The following is a 19900-nucleotide window of genomic DNA, read 5'->3' as shown; positions in this document are numbered from 1 at the left end:
CTTTTCGTGTTTGGATTTACACTTGCGCGTTATGCCTTTGGATAGTGATCTGAACGCACGAACAAAACGGAGGTGTTTGGAAATAAATATGGAGTATTTCAAACAAAAATAACATTTCTTGTGGAAGTAGGAGTCCTGGGAGTGCATTCTGACGAAGATCAGCAAAGGTAAGAGAATATTTATAATACTAATTCTGAGTTTAGTTGACCCCAGATCTTGGCGGGTATCTGTATAGCTTGCTTTGATGGTTGAGCTATGTACTCAGAATATTGAAAAATGTGCTTTCTCCGTAAAGCTATTTTAAAATCTGACACAGCGGTTGCATTAAGGAGAAGTATATCTATAATTCTTTCAATAACTGTTGTAAATTTTATCAACGTTTATGATGAGTATTTTTGTAAATTGATGTGCTCATTCACTGGAAGTTTTGGTGGGAATACATTTTCTGAACATCACGCGCCAATGTAAAATGGGGTTTTTGGATATAAATATGAACTTTATCGAGCAAAACATACATGTATTGTGTAACATGAAGTCCTATGAGTGCCATCTGATGAAGATCATCAAAGGTTAGTGAATATTTTAGCTGTATTTTTGTTTTTTGTGATGCATGTCCTTGCTTGGAAAATGGCTGTGTGGTTTTTCTTGTGAAGTTTATGTCCTAAAATAATCAAATTTTATGCTTTCGCCGTAAAGACTTTTTGAAATCGGACAATGTGGTTAGATTAACGAGAAGTTTATCTTTAAAATGGTGTAAAATAGTTGATTGTTTGAGAAAAGGAAATTATGAGATTTTTGTATTTCGCGCCATGCTATTTCACTGGCTGTTGAATAGTGTGTCCAGCAGGTGGGACTAGCCCATAGAAGTTAACAAGTCACATAATAAGTTACATGTACTCACTCTGTGCAATAATAGTGTTTAACATGATTTTTGAATGACTGCCTCATATCTCTGTACCCCACACATACAATTGTGACATTAAAACAGTTAGAGTTTAATGGCTGTGATAGGGGAAAACTGAGGATGGATCAACAACATTGTAGTTACTCCACAATACTAACCTAATTAACAGAGTGAAAAGAAGGAAGCCTATACATAATACAAATATTCTAATAAGGCACTAAAGTAATACTGCAAATCATGTGGCAAAGTAATGCACTTTTTGTCCTGAATACAATGTGTTATGTTTGGGGCAAATCCAATTCAACACATTACTGAGTTCCACTCTCCATATTTTCAAGCATAGTGGTGGCTGCATCATGTTATAGGTATGCTTGTAATCATTAAGGACTGGGGAGTTTTTCAGGATAAAAAAAATACTGAATGGAGCCAAGCATTCAGGCATTCAGGTTCCTAGAGGAAAACCTGGTCCAGTCTGCTTTACACCAGACACTAGGAGATGAATTATTCTTTCAGCAGGACAATAACCTAAAACACGAGGCAAAATCTACACTGGAGTTGCTTACCAATATATGGCAAAACCTTAACATGGTTGTCTAGCAATGATAAACAACCAATTTGACAGAACTTGAAGAATTTTGAAAAGAATAATGGGTAAATATTGTACAATCCAGGTGCACAGCTCTTAGACTTACCTACAAAGACTCACAGCTGTAATCGCTGCCAAAGGTGCTTCTACAAAGCATTGACTCAGGGGTGTGAATACTTATGTAAATTCAATTTTTCTGTATTTCATTTGAAATACATTTGACAAAATTTGTAAAAACATGATTTCACTTTGCCATTATGGGGAATTATGTGCAGATGGGTGAGAGAAATCTATGTAATACATTTTCAATTCAGGCTGTAACACAACAAAATGCGGAATAGGTCAAGGGGTATGAACACATTCTGAAAGCACTTAAAAAAACAGATTTCACAACAGATTTCACAACACATTAAGTGTGTACCCTCAGGCCACTACTCTACTACCACATATGTACAACACAAAAACCATGTGTACGTAAGTGAATAGTGCGTATGTTATTGTGTGTGTGTGTCTATTCAGTCCCCGCTGTTCCATAAGGTTAATTTTTATATTTTTTTATCTGATTCTACTGCTTGTATCTGTTACTTGATGTGGAATAGAGTTCCATGTAGTCATGGCTCTATGTAGTACTGTGCGCCTCCCATAGTCTGTTCTGGACTTGGGGATTGTGAAGAGACCTCTCGTGGCATGTCTTGTGGGGTATGCATGGGTGTCTGAGCTGTGTGCTAGTAGTTTAAACAGACAGCTCAATGCATTCAGCATGTCAATACCTCTCTCAAAAACAAGTAGTGATTAATTCAATCTCTCCTCTACATGCATATAATATTAATGTTAGCTCTCCGTGTACATTTAAGGGCCAGCCCTGCTGCTCTGTACTGGACCAATTGTAATTTTCCTAAATCCCTCTTTGTGGCACTTGACCACACGCCTGGACAGTAGTCCAGGTAAGACAAAAATAGGGCCTGTAGGACCTGCCTTATTAAGAAGGCAGAGCAGCGCTTTATCATGGACAGACCTCTCCATCATCTTAGGGAAAGGATGATACCTAGTCAGTTGTACAACAGAAATGTGTCTGCATTTAACCCAACCCCTCTGAATCAGAGAGGTGCGGGGGGCTGCCTTAACCAACTGCCTTGCTCAGGGGCAGAACGATTTTACCTTGTCTGCTCAGGGATTCGATCCAGCAACCTTTCGGTTACTGGCCCAATGCTCTAACCACTAGGCTACCTGCCGTCTTAGCTATATGTTTTGACCATGACAATTTACAATCCAGGGTTACTCCAAGCATTTTAGTCTTCTCAATTTACTTAATTTCATGACCATTCATAAAAAATATTTAGTTGAGGTTTAGGGTTTAGTGAATGATTTGTCCCAAATACAATGCTTTTAGTTTTAGAAATTTTAGGATTAAGGGAGTGAATGTTATTTATAATAAGGCTTACAGGGAAAATATATTTGACCTAAACCTCCATGAACGCTTGAAAAAACCAAATGACCCCCCCCCCCCCATACCCAAAATAATAATTAAAACAAAGAGGATAGCAGAGAACATGCATACCGTTTACCCTCACTTCTTGGACAGACCAGAGCTTGGGATATGCAGTTTTAGATACTGTTCTTCGTCCTGTCAGAATTACATGTCAACGCAGAAATGTTGATAGCGCACAGGGCCAGAAGATTGTGAGTTTGCAGACCACCGTAGACAAGAGTAGAGGTAGAAAGAGCTCCTTTATAGTAAAAGCATTGCATGAATCTATTATTGTATTTGCTGGTCCGAGAAAAAAATGCCTTTTTATAAACTGAATTGTTTTTTAATACCACACAAATGACTGAAATTACAGGCTAAGAATGGACAGAGAGATAGACCTATGTGTTCATCTGATCATATTTCTCTAATGCCAAATCGGTGTGTCTTGTTTGCAACGAAACTGTCCCTGTTGGGATATAATAAAATCTGAGACATCATTAGGAATCTGAGTATGGTACTTTCAAAAGTTAGGCCTATCTTTCCACCCCAGACAGAGTAGGCCTACCGATGCAGAAAAATGCAAGCTTTAAATGCTGGCTACTCTTCTTCTGTGGCTTAACCCAACGAGAGAAGATCACACATGTTTCCCTGAAAGCTGTCTGGGTTTAAACGTCTTCTATTGTACAGAAAGTGAATCGCTTAATCAATTGATAGTGACAGAATTAGATTATTTCCCAAACAAAGTCAATGTTTTTGTCTCCTTGGCTATAGATGGTTGTAGCTCCACCTCTGAATATCAAGGAAATAAAACAATGATATTCCCATAATGCATCAGTCACGTCTTTCCAGGGTACTTTGCTGTTTGTTTCTAGCATAAAGCATTGAGGACCAAAGCGCTGTTATAGATCACTTTATATAACCAGATCCATTTTATTTTCTTCAAAATCTTAAGCTAACTTAGGGTAGGCTTATGATATTTGACATTTTCTTTAACAAAAGGTAGGCCTATGGCATACCCTGTCATACCCCCTCAATTGGAGTTTTGGTTCTACCTTAATTGACATGGAGGTAGGCTATTTAAAGAGTGCATGGTGGGTGGAGGAATTGACCGACAAAACTATGGATATAGCAGCCTGTAGCCTAATTTCGTTTGTCAAAGAGATAGGTCTACCTCTTATTTCTTAAACAGGAAGAAATAGGCTCAACACAAAGCGCTCTTGTTAGTAAAGTCTAATTAAAATGAAGACTGTTGAAATGAGATATGCCTACTTGAATTTCTACTTTCAGCACCACAATGTAAATGACTCAATCTGAATTATTGTGAGGTCAATAACTCTGATAAATATATCATGGGAATGAAATATATTGTTTTTATTAAAATCAATTATAGTAGTAGCAAGCGATCAAAGTTGACCTCTGGTCCTCCTTCTCATCTTCGCGCTCTCCTTCTCCAACTGAACAGAACATACAGTAGGCACTAAGCTTGTCCACGCGCAAGGCCGAAGCCAAAATTATTTTCAGAATAAACCTTTGACTTTCCTCCTGAACTGCCACCGTAGCACTAAACAGCACAGCCTGTGGTTAGGCAGCACACACAGTTTTTGATTAGCAAGAGCAGAGCAGGCCAGGCCTCAAGGTTGGAATATCCATTGTAGTGTAATGCAGCCTAGTTTTATTTATTCATTTATTTACATTTACATATTTTTATTTATTTATTTCCCGGCAGCTATCTTAGAAATGTAACTTTGTCTCTGTGGACGGTTTATCCTCTGACAAATCAACTGTCAATTTCAGTGTTCCTCAAGGTTCCATTTTAGGACCACTATTGTTTTCACTATATATTTTACCTCTTGATGATGTCATTCAGAAGTATAATGTTAACGTTCACTGCTACGCGGACGATACACAGCTGTACATTTCGATGAAACATGGTGAATCCCCAAAATTGCCCTCCCTGGAAGCCTGTGTTTCAGACATAAGGAAGTGGATGGCGGCAAATGTTCTACTTTTAAACTCGAACAAAACAGAGATGCTAGTTCTAGGTCCCAAGAAACAAAGAGATCGCCTGTTGAATCTGACAATTAATCTTGATGATTGTACAGTCGTCTCAAATAAAACTGAAGGACCTTTGCGTTACTCTGGACCCTGATTTCTCTTTTGACGAACATAGCAAGACTATTTCAAGGACAGCTTTTTTCCATCTACGTAACATTGCAAATATCTGAAACTTTCTGTCCAAAAATGATGCAGAAAAGCTAATCCATGCTTTTGTACTTCTAGATTAGACTACTGCAATGCTCTACTTTCTGGCTACCCGGATAAATCACTAAACACGGCTGCTAGAATCGTGACTAGAACCAAAACATTTGATCATATTACTCCAGTGCTAGCCTGGCTTCCTGTTACATGGGCTTGCTCCCACCTATCTTTCCAATTTGGTCCTGACGTACATACCTACACATACGCTACGGTCACAAGACACAGGCCTCCTTACTGTCCCTAGAATTTCTAAGCAAACAGCTGGAGGCAGGGCTTTCTCCTATAGAGCTCCATTTCTATGGAATGGTCGACCTATCCATGTGAGAGACGCAGACTCGGTCTCAACCTTTAAGTCTTTATTGAAGACTCATCTCTTCAGTAGGCCCTATGATTGAGTGTAGTCTGGCCCAGGGGTGTGAAGGTGAACAGAAAGGCACTGGAGCGACAAACTTCCCTTGCTGTCTCTGCCTGGCTGGTTCCCCTCTCTCCACTGGGATTCTCTGCCTCTAACCCTATTACGGAGGCTGAGTCACTGGCTTACTGGTGCTCTACCATACCGTCCCTAGAAGGGGTGCATCACTTGAATGGGTTGAGTAACTGACGTGATTTTCCTGTCCGGGTTGGCGCCCACCTTGGGTTCGTGCCGTGGGGGAGATCTTTGTTGGCTATACTCAGCCTTGTTCAGGGTAGTAAGTTGGTGGTTTGAAGATATCTCCCTAGTGGTGTGTGGGGTGTGCTTTGGCAAAGTGGGTGGGGTTATATCCTGCCTGGTTGGCTCTGTCTGGGGGTATCGTCGGACGGGGCCACAGTGTCTCCCGACCCCTCCTGTCTCAGCCTCCAGTATTTATGCCTCATAGTTTGTGTGTCAGAGGTCTAGGGTCAGTCTGTTATATCCTGTGTCCTGTGTGAATTTAAGTGTGCTCCCTCTAATTCTCTCTCTCTCGCTCCCCTCCCGGAGGACCTGAGCCCTGGGACCACGCCTCAGGGCTACCTGGCATGATGACTCCTTGAGGTCTAGTCCACCTGGTCCACCCTAGTCCACCTGGCCGTGTTGCTGCTCCAGTTTCAACTCTTTTGCTTGTGGCTATGGAACCCTGACCTGTTCACCAGACGTGCTACCTGTCCCAGACCTGCTGTTTTCAACTCTCTAGAGACCGCAGAAGCGGTAGAGATACTCTCAATGATCGGCTATGAAAAGCCAACTGACATTTACTCTTGAGGTGCTGACTTGTTGCACCCTCGACAACTGTGATTATTATTATTTGACTATGCTGGTCATCTATGAACGTTTGAACATCTTGGCCATGTACTGTTATAATCTCCACCCGGCACAGCCAGAAGAGGACTGGCCACCCCTCATAGCCTGGTTCCTCTATAGGTTTCTTCCTAGGTTCTGGCCTTTCTAGGGAGTTTTTCCTAGCCACCGTGCTTCTACATCTGCATTGCTTGCTGTTTGGGGTTTTAGGCTGGGTTTCTGTATAAGCACTTTGTGACTTCAGCTGATGTAAATAATACATTTGACTAATTGATTGATTGTGCTTCTCCGCACATGCACTTCAAATACCTAACCCTACCCTTGACTGAAATTGAAAAAGCATGACCCTCCCCCATTTTCCTCCAGGTAACCATTCTGTACATTTCTATCTGTCCCTAACTTATTTCTTGCCACCCATTCTGAAACTGACTGCAGCTCTTTGTTAACCTCTCTAGGGCCAGTGGGACGATTTCGTCCCACCTACGTAACAGCCAGTGGAATCCCGTGGCGCGTTATTCAAATACCTTAGAAATGCTATTACTTCAATTTCTCAAACATATGACTATTTTACACCATTTTAAAGACAAGACTCTCGTTAATCTAACCACACTGTCCGATTTCAAAAAGGCTTTACAACGAAAGCAAAACATTAGATTATGTCAGCAGAGTACCCAGCCAGAAATAATCAGACACCCATTTTTCAAGCTAGCATATAATGTCACATAAACCCAAACCACAGCTAAATGCAGCACTAACCTTTGATGATCTTCATCAGATGACAATCCTAGCACATTATGTTATACAATACATGCATGTTTTGTTCAATCAAGTTCATATTTATATCAAAAACCAGCTTTTTACATTCGTTGTTGATGGACAACAATAATTTTTTCACCTCTTCCACACTCACTTTACGGAATTTAAAATTACAATGTTCTCTTTTTCATAATTTGGTCAGTTATGCATGGATGTCTAGGTTCAGAATTTGTTGTTGTCATGCCTACGTTTGCTTATCTTTCCAATTCAAAATATCATTAAAGTAGTTGGCAATATCAGTTTGTTTTGTGATGAAATGAGCCATCTGATTCAATGAATGATGGCGCTGAGTTTGCCTTTTTGCCCAAAGTTTAATTTAAGTTGATCCAAAGCTTTTTATTATCATTCTTTTATATAAAGTATCTGTTTCATAGTACACTATGTCCTTCACTATGTCCATCATAGTGTACCAGGACCACTATGTCTTTTGTAGTGTCCACTATGTCATTTTCATGTTGTATCCTCCATTTTGTATTCTACAATAAACAACAAGTCCCAGTCCAATTGAAGTACAGGATACATCAGCACCACAGGACATGACCATCTGTTCCTGCTTTCAAGGGTTCAGTCTATGAAAGATTAAGAGAGAATGTTCATTTCATTGGGCTTCATTTTGTTTGATAGGCCATTCCCTATTTCATTCTGCAGTTTATATGTTAATTTTTATTTTTTGCTGGTACAGCTAAGAACTTGCCTATGGAATGAATGTCCTCAGAATTAAGTGGCAACTTAATTGAGCCCTGTGGAATCACGATGCTGAACTATCCATGAACAAACAAGCCACTCTATAGAACATAATGGGATTATACTTGCCTTCAAAGAGACGTATTTTCTCAACAGCCAATGAATTTTAAGAACTTGCGTCTGGCCAACCTTTTTTGAGCAGAACCAAATTATGGAATTTTGTGGGTTCACACTTTGCCCTTAAAATGTATTTCAGCCCTGCAGTGATTTAAATCTCTTCTGACAGGTTCTTTCCTCTGTATTATTTATACATGTCTGTAGTTAAGGGTTCTGAGCATCATAGCCCTCCAGCTTAACTGTGTTTTAGCCTTTTACTTTGGTTGGCTGCTTTTGAAGAGGAGAATTATACAGAACCCTACCGGCCATTCGATGAGGCCCCGACTTGACATCTAACATACTTTTGACTCTTGGTTCAAGTGAATGAATAGAGTAGAGCTCAAAAAAGGGAGCATAGTTATTCTGAAAACATCAAATCTCATTCTGAAGCATATCTGTGAAGGTTTTGACAATTGTCCAATGTGTACAGTGCTAAGCCTGTTATTATGAAGGATTCTGCAATTCTCATGAAGTTGTTATGAAACATACATGTCAGGTGTTATGAATGTTGCCTGTAGATCCCTTTCAAATATAAGGTGTTATAAACTATATGCATCAGAGATACTCTATTGATACTTTTGTCAGCTGACAGTACAACACCACTCTAGTCTGCATACAGCTGACAGTACAACACCACTCTAGTCTGCATACAGCTGACAGTACAACACCACTCTAGTCTGCATACAGCTGATAGTATAACACCACTCTAGTCTGCATACAGCTGACAGTACAACACCACTCTAGTCTGCATACAGCTGACAGTACAACACCACTCTAGTCTGCATACAGCTGACAGTACAACACCACTCTAGTCTGCATACAGCTGACAGTACAACACCACTCTAGTCTGCATACAGCTGACAGTACAACACCACTCTAGTCTGCATACAGCTGACAGTATAACACCACTCTAGTCTGCATACAGCTGACAGTACAACACCACTCTAGTCTGCATACAGCTGACAGTACAACACCACTCTAGTCTGCATACACCTGTGTTGACAGTAGCAGGTTCACCGTGTTGACAGTAGCAGGTTCACTGTGTTGACAGTAGCAGGTTCACTGTGTTGACCGTAGAAGGATCACTGTGTTGACAGTAGCAGGCCCACTGTGTTGACAGTAGAAGGATCACTGTGTTGACAGTAGGAGGCCCACTGTGTTGACAGTAGCAGGTTTACTGTGTTGCCGGTAGCAGGTTTACTGTGTTGCCAGTAGCAGATTCACTGTGTTGACAGTAGCAGATTCACTGTGTTGACAGTAGCAGGTTCACTGTGTTGACAGTAGAAGGCCCACTGTGTTGACAGTAGCAGGTTCACTGTGTTGACAGTAGCAGGCCCACTGTGTTGACAGTAGCAGGCCCACTGTGTTGACAGTAGCAGGCCCACTGTGTTGACAGTAGCAGGTTCACTGTGTTGACAGTAGAAGGCCCACTGTGTTGACAATAGCAGGTTCACTGTGTTGACAGTAGAAGGCCCACTGTGTTGACAGTAGCAGGCCCACTGTGTTAACAGTAGCAGGTTCACTGTGTTGACAGTAGCAGGCCCACTGTGTTGACAGTAGCAGGTTCACTGTGTTGACAGTAGCAGGCCCACTGTGTTGACAGTAGCAGGTTCACTGTGTTGACAGTAGAAGGCCCACTGTGTTGACAGTAGAAGGCCCACTGTGTTGACAGTAGCAGGCCGACTGTGTTGACAGTAGCAGGCCCACTGTGTTGACAGTAGCAGGTTCACCGTGTTGACAGTAGCAGGCCCACTGTGTTGACAGTAGCAGGTTCACCGTGTTGACAGTAGCAGACCCACCGTGTTGACAGTAGCAGGCCCACCATGTTGACAGTAGCAGGCCCACCGTGTTGACAGTAGCAGGCCCACTGTGTTGACAGTAGAAGGCCCACCGTGTTGACAGTAGCAGGCCCACTGTGTTGACAGTAGCAGGCCCACTGTGTTGACAGTGGCAGGCCCACTGTGTTGACAGTAGCAGGCCCACTGTGTTGACAGTAGCAGGCCCACTGTGTTGACAGTAGGAGGCCTACTGTGTTGACAGTAGCAGGCCCACTGTGTTGACAGTTGCAGGCCCACTGTGTTGACAGTAGAAGGCCCACTGTGTTGACAGTAGGGGGCCACTGTCTTGACAGTAGCAGGCCCACTGTGTTGACAGTAGCAGGCCCACTGTGTTGACAGTAGAAGGCCCACTGTGTTGACAGTAGCAGGCCCACTGTGTTGACAGTAGAAGGCCCACTGTGTTGACAGTAGAAGGCCCACTGTGTTGACAGTAGCAGGTTCACTGTATTGACAGTAGCAGGCCCACTGTGTTGACAGTAGAAGGCCCACTGTGTTGACAGTAGCAGGCCCACTGTGTTGACAGTAGCAGGCCCACTGTGTTGACAGTAGCAGGATCACTGTGTTGACAGTAGCAGGCCCACTGTGTTGACAGTAGCAGGTTCACTGTGTTGACAGTAGCAGGTTCACTGTGTTGACAGTAGCAGGTTCACCGTGTTGACAGTAGCAGGCCCACTGTGTTGACAGTAGCAGGTTCACCGTGTTGACAGTAGCAGGATCACCGTGTTGACAGTAGAAGGCCCACTGTGTTGACAGTAGCAGGTTCACTGTGTTGACAGTAGCAGGCCCACTGTGTTGACAGTAGAAGGCCCACTGTGTTGACAGTATAAGGCCCACTGTGTTGACAGTAGGAGGCCCACTGTGTTGACAGTAGCAGGTTCACTGTGTTGACAGTAGCAGGTTCACTGTGTTGACAGTAGCAGATTGAATGTGTTGACAGTAGAAGATTCACTGTGTTGACAGTAACAGGCCCACTGTGTTGACAGTAGCAGGTATAAGAGGGTATACCTTTTGTCTGTGATTATGAGCAGTTCTTCACTCGGGCAGGAGTTCACCGGAGCTGAGCAGCGGCACCTCATATGTTCTACTGCTGGAGCTTCTGTTCCTCTTACAGAATATTAGTTCAAAAGTATTGTAGAGCTCCTGATCCCTAAATGTAAACAGTAACAGCACCCAACATGAGTACTGGCAACTATTTCAGTCCATGTTAAGCGCTTGTTATGAGGAGCTTAGTAATTTAATGCAGTCTGACCTTTAGCAAATCTTTCACATATACAGGTAAAGGTTAAATAAAACTCATATTAAATCCCGAAAAGACCAGTAGCAGTTAAATATGTAATCTATTCACTTCCTGAACATGGTGTGCTGCAATATGCGTTCTCTGCAAGAGCTCATCGCCATAATACTGCAGACTTTACCATAACAGAGGTCATCACCATAATACTGCAGACTTTACCATAACAGAGGTCATCACCATAATACTGCAGACTTTACCATAACAGAGGTCATCACCATAATACTGCAGACTTTACCATAACAGAGGTCATCACCATAATGCTAGAGATGGGAGGGTTGGACATATTTGAGGTTTGTCCTTAAAAACATAATCCAAAGTGCTAATTTCAGGCAGCTCTGAGATGGATATTTAAGACCAACCAAAAGCTGGTTTTAGTGGTAACACAGTTGGTTATGTCATGAATTCTGACAGCTGAAACACAGCCTATCCAGCCGTGATGCACACTGCCCATATGTGCATGGAACAAGAGTAGCCTAAACGTGCTTTTGGTGCCGTTATACTTCTTATTTGGAAACAGAAAAAAAAAATGTTTTTCCCCATTTTGTTTTATTTGATTGAAAACAAAGCATAGACTCCTCTCCTCTCAATGAAGGATTATTTTTTTTGTTCTGCCCAATGCAATTGCAAAGTAGTCAAGACTGTCGATAAACGGTTTGGCTCCTGAGACCGCTTGGAAATAAATCTTAATCACCAAAGCTTAATTAAAATATAAAGTTTGAGAGGAGTAAAACAGTGAGCCGACGTTCCTTTTTAATCTATGTATTGTAGACAGGCCCACATTATTTTAGACCTGAACGTCCCGTTTTGGACTAACATTGGAATTGGAGTTGATTCCAAAGCAATACACAAATGACCATAAATACACAACGTGAAGCAGTGCTTAGATTTACCATTGCGTTAGGCTTGTTAAAATAGAGCCCTATGTACAATTCTAGAATAATCCACTAAATGGAACACATTATCAAATTGAAAGCATGTCTTGAAGTAATGCGTTGGCATCGTATTTGCTGCAGTTAAAAAGTGTGATAACACAATGATGGCTCATCTTTTTCAAAAATGTGTAAACTGTCAGTCATACGGTATCTCAGCACCATTTATAAGAACCCCCAAAACCTTTGACTCCGGGGAGAATCACATCATGGCCAAACAAACCTAATTTGCTGTTCCACTTACCCCTACTCTCTGCACCTCCATGAAGACGGCCCTTTGGAAGGACTTCTCCCACACAGCGAGGTCAGAGGTCATGTCCACACTGAAGGTGTGACTCTGGCCGTGGCCGACCAGGATACTGAAACAGAAAGGCTCTCCGTCCTGCAGATCCTCATCCTGCTGGAGGCCAAGGTAGAACTTGGCCTGGATCCAACAGTCCTCTGTCACACATAGCTGCAACACATCCAAACATGAAACGTCATCCAGTTTTATTGACTGGAAGCAAAACTCTCAACTTGAGATGTGTAGATCTAACATAGACATGGTTCAAGTGACATGGCACATAATTCAAATTCCGGTAACATTTCGTGCTGGTATCTTGTTCTGCATGTGAACGTTGAACATACCTTGTGAACCTTTAACAGAACCTCATAGAGGGTATACATAGTTTCAGCTTGTCCCCAGTCTGTTCCACTAACCTAAGGTGGGAGGGGGGACAAAAGTGCATGTGCATTTTTTGTGTTTTTATAAATGTAATCATACAGTATCTTATAGGCATTGTGTAAGATACACTGAACCATAATAAGCCGACATACAGTGTGGTTGATAAACAGCATTTGGAAGCTCTGCATTAACTTATTAACCCAAATAACTAGGGAAGACAAATGGTTTCATTACTTGTTTAGTGGGTGGTTTGGGGTACAGCTCAAAACTCAGTTCAGAAATAGATGATGTAATTGTAAAGTATACTGAACAAAAATACAAACGCAACATGTAAAGTGTTGGTCCATTGTTTCGTGAGCTGAAATAAAAGATTCCAGATGTAAAAAGAAAATGCTTATTTCTCTCACATGATGAGCACAAATTTGTTTACATCCCTGTTTGTGAGCATTCTATCCTTTGTCAACATAGTCCATCCACCTGACAGGTGTGGCATATCAAGAAGCTGATTAAACAGCATGATTATTAGACAAGTCTACGACCTCTCAGGCCCACCCATGGCTGCGCCCCAGCCCAGTCATGTGAAATCCATAGATTAGAACGTAATTTATTTATTTCAATTGACTTAGTACCTTATATGAACTATTACTCAGCAAAATCTTTGAAATTGTTGCATCTTTGCTTTTATATTTTTGTTCAGAGTATGTGTCAAAAAGGTCCAGAATAACCACTATAACTATACACTGTATGTAGCCCACCAACATGCTCCCAGCTGAAGAGAGACTGTACGGGCTAGCATGTAGCCCACCGACATGCTCCCAGCTGAAGAGAGAATGTACGGGCTAGCATGTAGCCCACCGACATGCTCCCAGCTGAAGAGAGAATGTATGGGCTATCATGGTTAAGTAAAAGCTGAACTTGTTAGTCTTTGGACTTTTAAAACCTGTTTGGGATAGGGGGCAGTATTTTCACGTCCGGATGAAAAGTGTGCCCAAAGTAAACTGCCTGCTACTCAGGTCCAGAGGCTAGGATATGCATATAATTTGTGGATTGGATAGAAAACACTCTAAAATTTCTAAAACTGTTACAATTATGTCTGTGAGTATAACAGAACTTATTTGGCAGGCGAAACCCCGAGGACAAACCATCCAGGAATGTTTTTGTTGTTGAGGTGACAAAGTTTTCAATGTGGATCTAGATTTCTAAGGCACTTACTTGTAGTTCCTATCGTTTCCACTGGATGTCAACAGTCTTTAGAAATTGGTTGATGTTTTTCTTTTGAGTAATGAAGAAGTATTGCTGTTCAGAACGAGGGTCGAGTCTAGTGTACTGTTGTGGTTGGGGCTCGCGACCTGAAAGCTCGCTCCACTTTGTTTTCGTCCTATATTGAACACAGTTTATCCCGTCTTAAATTTTATAGATTATTTACGTTAACAAATACCTAAAGTTGTATTAGGAAAGTTGTTTGAAATGTTTGGATCAAGATTACAGGTAACTTAATAGATATGTTGTAGTCATGTTGCGCGAGTTGGAACTAAATGGACATTTTGGAGATATAACGACGGAATTTATCGAACAAAAGGACCATTTATGATGTTTATGGGACATATTGGAGTGCCAACAGAAGAAGATCTTCAAAGGTAAGGCAGGAATTATATCGTTATTTCTGAGTTTGTGTCACGCCTGGCGGGTTGAATTATGATTGTCATGTGTTTGTTTGATGGGGTGCTGTCCTCAGATAATAGCATGGTTTGCTTTCGCCATAAAGCCTTTTTGAAATCTGACATGGTGGCTAGATTAACAAGAAGTTAGGCTTTAATTTGGTGTATTGCACTTGTGAATGTATGAAAGTTAAATATTTTAAAAATATATATTTTTTATTTTGCACTCTGCAGTTTCACCGGATGTTGTGGAAACATTTCGCTAGAGGAACCCCTATCCCAAACAAGTTTTAACAGTTAATGAATGACGAGGAAATCAATGGGAGGTTCATACAGGAGGACTCCTGAAGATGTAGAGCGAAGGGCCTCTCAATGCCAGGAACTTGAAGGTACTTGATGGACCAGCATCATTAGCTTGAGGGTTTTCACACACCCAACCCATGTGGACAATCTGCAGAAACAAGGTAATCCATTCTCTTGCCTTTTTTTTTTTGTTATTTGTAAATAACCTGCATACTATGAGTGGATACGTCTTAGTTAAAGATAGTTACAGATGTAGATAGTTATAGATGTAGATAGTTATAGTTATAGATAGTTGAAGTTATAGATAGTTGTAGATGTAGATAGTTGTAGTTGTAGATAGTTGTAGTTAAAAAAAGATATAGATGTACTATTGTAAAGTGGTTGTTCCACTGGATATCTTAAGGTGAATGCACCAATTTGTAAGTTGCTCTGGATAAGAGCGTCTGCTAAATGACGTAAATGTAAATTAAAATGTAAATGTAGATGTAGATAGTTGTAGTTATAGATAGTTGTAGATGTAGATAGTTGTAGTTATAGATAGTTGTAGTTATAGATGTAGATAGTTGTAGATGTAGATAGTTGTAGTTATAAATGGAGATAGATGTAGATAGTTGTATATAGTTATAGCTGTAGATATAGATAGTTATAGATGTAGATAGTTATAGATGTTAGATTTAAATAGATGTAGATAGTTATAGATATCTATAGATGTAGATAGTTATAGATGTTAGATATAGATAGTTGTAGATGTAGATAGTTGTAGATGTAGATAGTTATAGATGGAGATAGTTATAGATGTTAGATGGAGATAGTCATAGATGTTAGATTTAGATAGATGTAGATAGTTATAGATATCTATAGATGTAGATAGTTATAGATGTTAGATGTAGATATTTATAGATGTAGATAGTTATAGATGGAGATAGTTATAGATATCTATAGATGTAGATAGTTATAGATGTTAGATGTAGATACTTATAGATGTAGATACTTATAGATGTAGATAGTTATAGATGTAGATAGTTTTAGATGTAGATATTTATCGATGGAGATAGTTATAGATGTTAGATGGAGATAGTCATAGATGTTAGATTTAGATAGATGTAGATAGTTATAGATATCTATAGATGTAGATAGTTATAGATGTTAGATGTAGATATTTATAGATGTAGATAGTTATAGATGGAGATAGTTATAGATGTCAAATGTAGATAGTTGTAGATGGAGATAGTTATAGATGGAGATAGTTATAGATGTTAGATTTAGATAGTTATAGATGTAGATAGTTATAGATGTAGATAGTTATAGATGTAGATAGTTGTAGATGTAGATAGTTGTAGATGTAGATAGTTATAGATGTAGATAGTTGTAGATGTAGATAGTTATAGATGTTAGATTTAGATAGATGTAGATAGTTATAGATATCTATAGATGTAGATAGTTATAGATGTTAGATGTAGATAGTTATAGATGGAGATAGTTATAGATGGAGATAGTTATATATGGAGATAGTTATAGATGTCAAATGGAGATAGTTATAGATGTAGATAGTTGTAGATGTAGATAGTTGTAGATGTAGATAGTTGTAGATGTTGATAGTTGTAGATGTAGTTAGTTGTAGATATTTATAGATGTAAATAGTTGTAGATATAGATAGTTGTTGATGTAGTTAGTTGTAGATGTAGTTAGTTGTAGATGTAGTTAGTTGTAGATATTTATAGATGTAGATAGTTATAGATGTTAGATGTAGATAGTTATAGATGTAGTTAGTTGTAGATGTAGTTAGTTGTAGATGTAGTTAGTTGTAGATGTAGTTAGTTATAGATATTTATAGATGTAGATAGTTATAGATGTAGATAGTTGTAGATGTAGTTAGTTATAGATCTAGATAGTTGTTGATAGTTATTGTAGTAGATAAGTATAGATGTAGGTAGTTGTAGATGTAGATAGTTATAGATGTAGACAGTTGTAGATAGTTATAGATGTAGATAGTTGTAGTTAGTTATAGATGTAGATAGTTATAGTTGTACATAATTATAGATGGAGATTGTTGTAGATAGTTATAGATATTAGATGTAGATAGTTATAGTTATAAATGGAGATAGATGTAGATAGTTGTAGATAGTTATAGATGTACATAGATGTAGATAGTTGTAGATGTAGATAGTGTTAGACGTAGATAGTTGTAGTTGTAGATAATTATAGATGTAGATAGATGTAGATAGTTATAGATGTAGATAGTTATAGATGTGAGATGTAGATAGTTATATATGTAGATAGTTATAGATGTACAGTGAGGGGAAAAAATTATTTGATCCCCTGCTGATTTTGTTTGTTTGCCCACTGACAAAGAAATGATCAGTCTATAATTTTAATTGTAGGTTTATTTGAACAGTGAGAGACAGAATAACAACAAAAAATCCAGAAAAAAGCATGTCAAAAAGGGAGTGCTCCTAATCTCAGCTTGTTACCTGTATGAAAGACACCTGTCCACAGAAGCAATCAATCAATCAGATTCCAAACTCTCCACGATGGCCAAGACCAAAGAGCTCTCCAAGGATGTCAGGGACAAGATTGTAGACCTACACAAGGCTGGAATGGGCTACAAGACCATCGCCAAGCAGCTTGGTGAGAAGGTGACAACAGTTGGTGCGATTATTCGCAAATGGAAGAAACACAAAAGAACTGTCGATCTCCCTCGGCCTGGGGCTCCATGCAAGATGTCACCTCGTGGAGTTGCAATGATCATGAGAACGGTGAGGAATCAGCCCAGAACTACACGGGAGGATCTTGTCAATGATCTCAAGGCAGCTGGGATCATAGTCACCAAGAAAACAATTGGTAACACACTACGCCGTAAAGGATTGAAATCCTGCAGCGCCCGCAAGGTCCCCCTGCTCAAGAAAGCACATATACATGCCCGTCTGAAGGCTGCCAATGAACATCTGAATGATTCAGAGGACAACTGGGTGAAAGTGTTGTGGTCAGATGAGACCAAAATGGAGCTTTTTGGCATCAACTCAACTTGCCGTGTTTGGAGGAGGAGGAATGCTGCCTATGACCCCAAGAACACCATCCCCACCGTCAAACATGGAGGTGGAAACATTATGCTTTGGGGGTGTTTTCCTGCTAAGGGGACAGGACAACTTCACCGCATCAAAGGGACGATGGACGGGGCCATGTACCATCAAATCGTGGGTGAGAACCTCCTTCCCTCAGCAGGGCATTGAATGGGTGGATGGGTATTCCAGCATGACAATGACCCAAAAACACACGGCCAAGGCAACAAAGGAGTGGCTCAAGAAGAAGCACATTAAGGTCCTGGAGTGGCCTAGCCAGTCTCCAGACCTTAATCCCATAGAAAATCTGTGGAGGGAGCTGAAGGTTCGAGTTGCCAAACGTCAGCCTCGAAACCTTAATGACTTGGAGAAGATCTGCAAAGAGGAGTGGGACAAAATCCCTCCTGAGATGTGTGCAAACCTGGTGGCCAACTACAAGAAACGTCTGACCTCTGATTGCCAACAAGGGTTTTGCCACCAAGTACTAAGTCATCTTTTGCAGAGGGGTCAAATACTTATTTCCTTCATTAAAATGCAAATAATTTTATAACATTTTTGACATGCGTTTTTCTGGATTTTTTTTTTGTTATTCGGTCTCTCACTGTTCAAATAAACCTACCATTAAAATTATAGACTGATCATTTCTTTGTCAGTGGGCAAACGTACAAAATCAGCAGGGGATCAAATACTTTTTTCCCTCACTGTATATAGTTAGATGTTAGATGTAGATAGTTATAGATGTAGATAGTTATAGATGTAGATAGTTATAGATGTTAGATGTAGATAGTTATATATGTAGATAGTTATAGATGTATATAATTATAGATGTAGATATAGATGTAGATAGTTATAGATGTAGATAGTTATAGATGTATATAGTTATAGATGTAGATATAGATGTAGATAGTTATAGATGTAGATATAGATGTAGATAGTTATAGTTGAACATAGTTATAGCACCTTGCATGAGAACATACCTGATCATCCGGAGAGCAATATCTGTTAATCATTTTCATCTGTAAGAGGTGAAAACAATAAAGAAAAGCATGTAATACATTATAAACCAGCTCTAATACATTACTGTCACATGGTCAAAACAGCTGTAATACATTACTGTCACATGGTCAAACCAGCTCTAATACATTACTGTCACATTGTCAAACCAGCTCTAATACATTACTGTCACATGGTCAAACCAGCTGTAATACATTAGTCACATGGTCAAACCAGCTGTAATACATTACTGTCACATGGTCAAACCAGCTGTAATGTAATTACTGTCACATGGTCAAATCAACAACAACTAACATCCTATTAAGCAAGCTGAAAGTCAGCTGCTATATCATATGAAGTCTGAATTGATGAACATGTCAGGGCCCCAGAGGATGTCACAGTCTATTTATAGGTTGTTGGTCACCACAATAAAAGCCAAAAGAGTTCTGCTCCCCAAGCTCCTCTCACAATCACATCCTGATTGGACGTTTAGCAATCAGACTCCTTATCCATAATTAGGTGACGCACGGCTGAATTTAAAAAAAAAAAAACAGCTGTGTGGTTGTGCAGCTCAGAGCAGCATGGATGGATCTTTAGAGAGGCAGGCAGATAGATCATCAGTGTGCTAATCAAAAGGAGATCATGAAAATGAGATAGCTAAACACTAGCGAGCATGTGAGTATTTATGATGGATTACTACAAGGCAGTAATTCATTATGCCCATGAATACCTCTTTCTAGAAAAGAGGGAGAGGAGCATTATGATAGTAATGATATTCTAATAGGAATAGGAGGATTTTAATATTCTAATACCACTCGGCACAAATCTTCTGTTGAGTAACTTGTGTGCATCTCAAGGTAGTATTTGGCCCTTGGGAAATTCTACAACAACAGCTCCCAGCGTGGCAGGCACCCAAAACCTGTACAGTGCCTTCAGAATGTATTCACACCCCTTGACTATTTCCACATTTTGTTGTGTATCAGCCTGAATTTAAAATAGATTACATTTAGATGTTGTGTCACTGGTCTTCATAC

The 19900-nt window shown here is 40.0% G+C and overlaps 1 protein-coding gene across 1 annotated transcript in view; it reads right to left on the bottom strand.

Moving 5' to 3' along the window:
• Positions 1-19900, bottom strand: part of LOC106606698 (gamma-2-syntrophin) — an 84341-nt gene that overhangs the window by 10245 nt on the left and 54196 nt on the right. The window contains exons 11-14 of the mRNA XM_045694316.1: positions 18851-18889; positions 14846-14962; positions 12817-12888; positions 12434-12643 (exon numbers count right to left, since the gene is read on the bottom strand). Coding sequence (XP_045550272.1) covers positions 12434-12643; positions 12817-12888; positions 14846-14962; positions 18851-18889 — 438 coding nt within the window. The remainder of the gene's footprint in view (positions 1-12433; positions 12644-12816; positions 12889-14845; positions 14963-18850; positions 18890-19900) is intronic.

This window comes from Salmo salar, chromosome ssa01 (assembly GCF_905237065.1).
Source record: "Salmo salar chromosome ssa01, Ssal_v3.1, whole genome shotgun sequence".
In the NCBI taxonomy this organism is placed as follows: domain Eukaryota; kingdom Metazoa; phylum Chordata; class Actinopteri; order Salmoniformes; family Salmonidae; genus Salmo; species Salmo salar.
The sequence above is the reverse complement of the archived record's forward strand: the minus strand, read 5'-3'. Positions and strand labels throughout refer to the sequence as shown.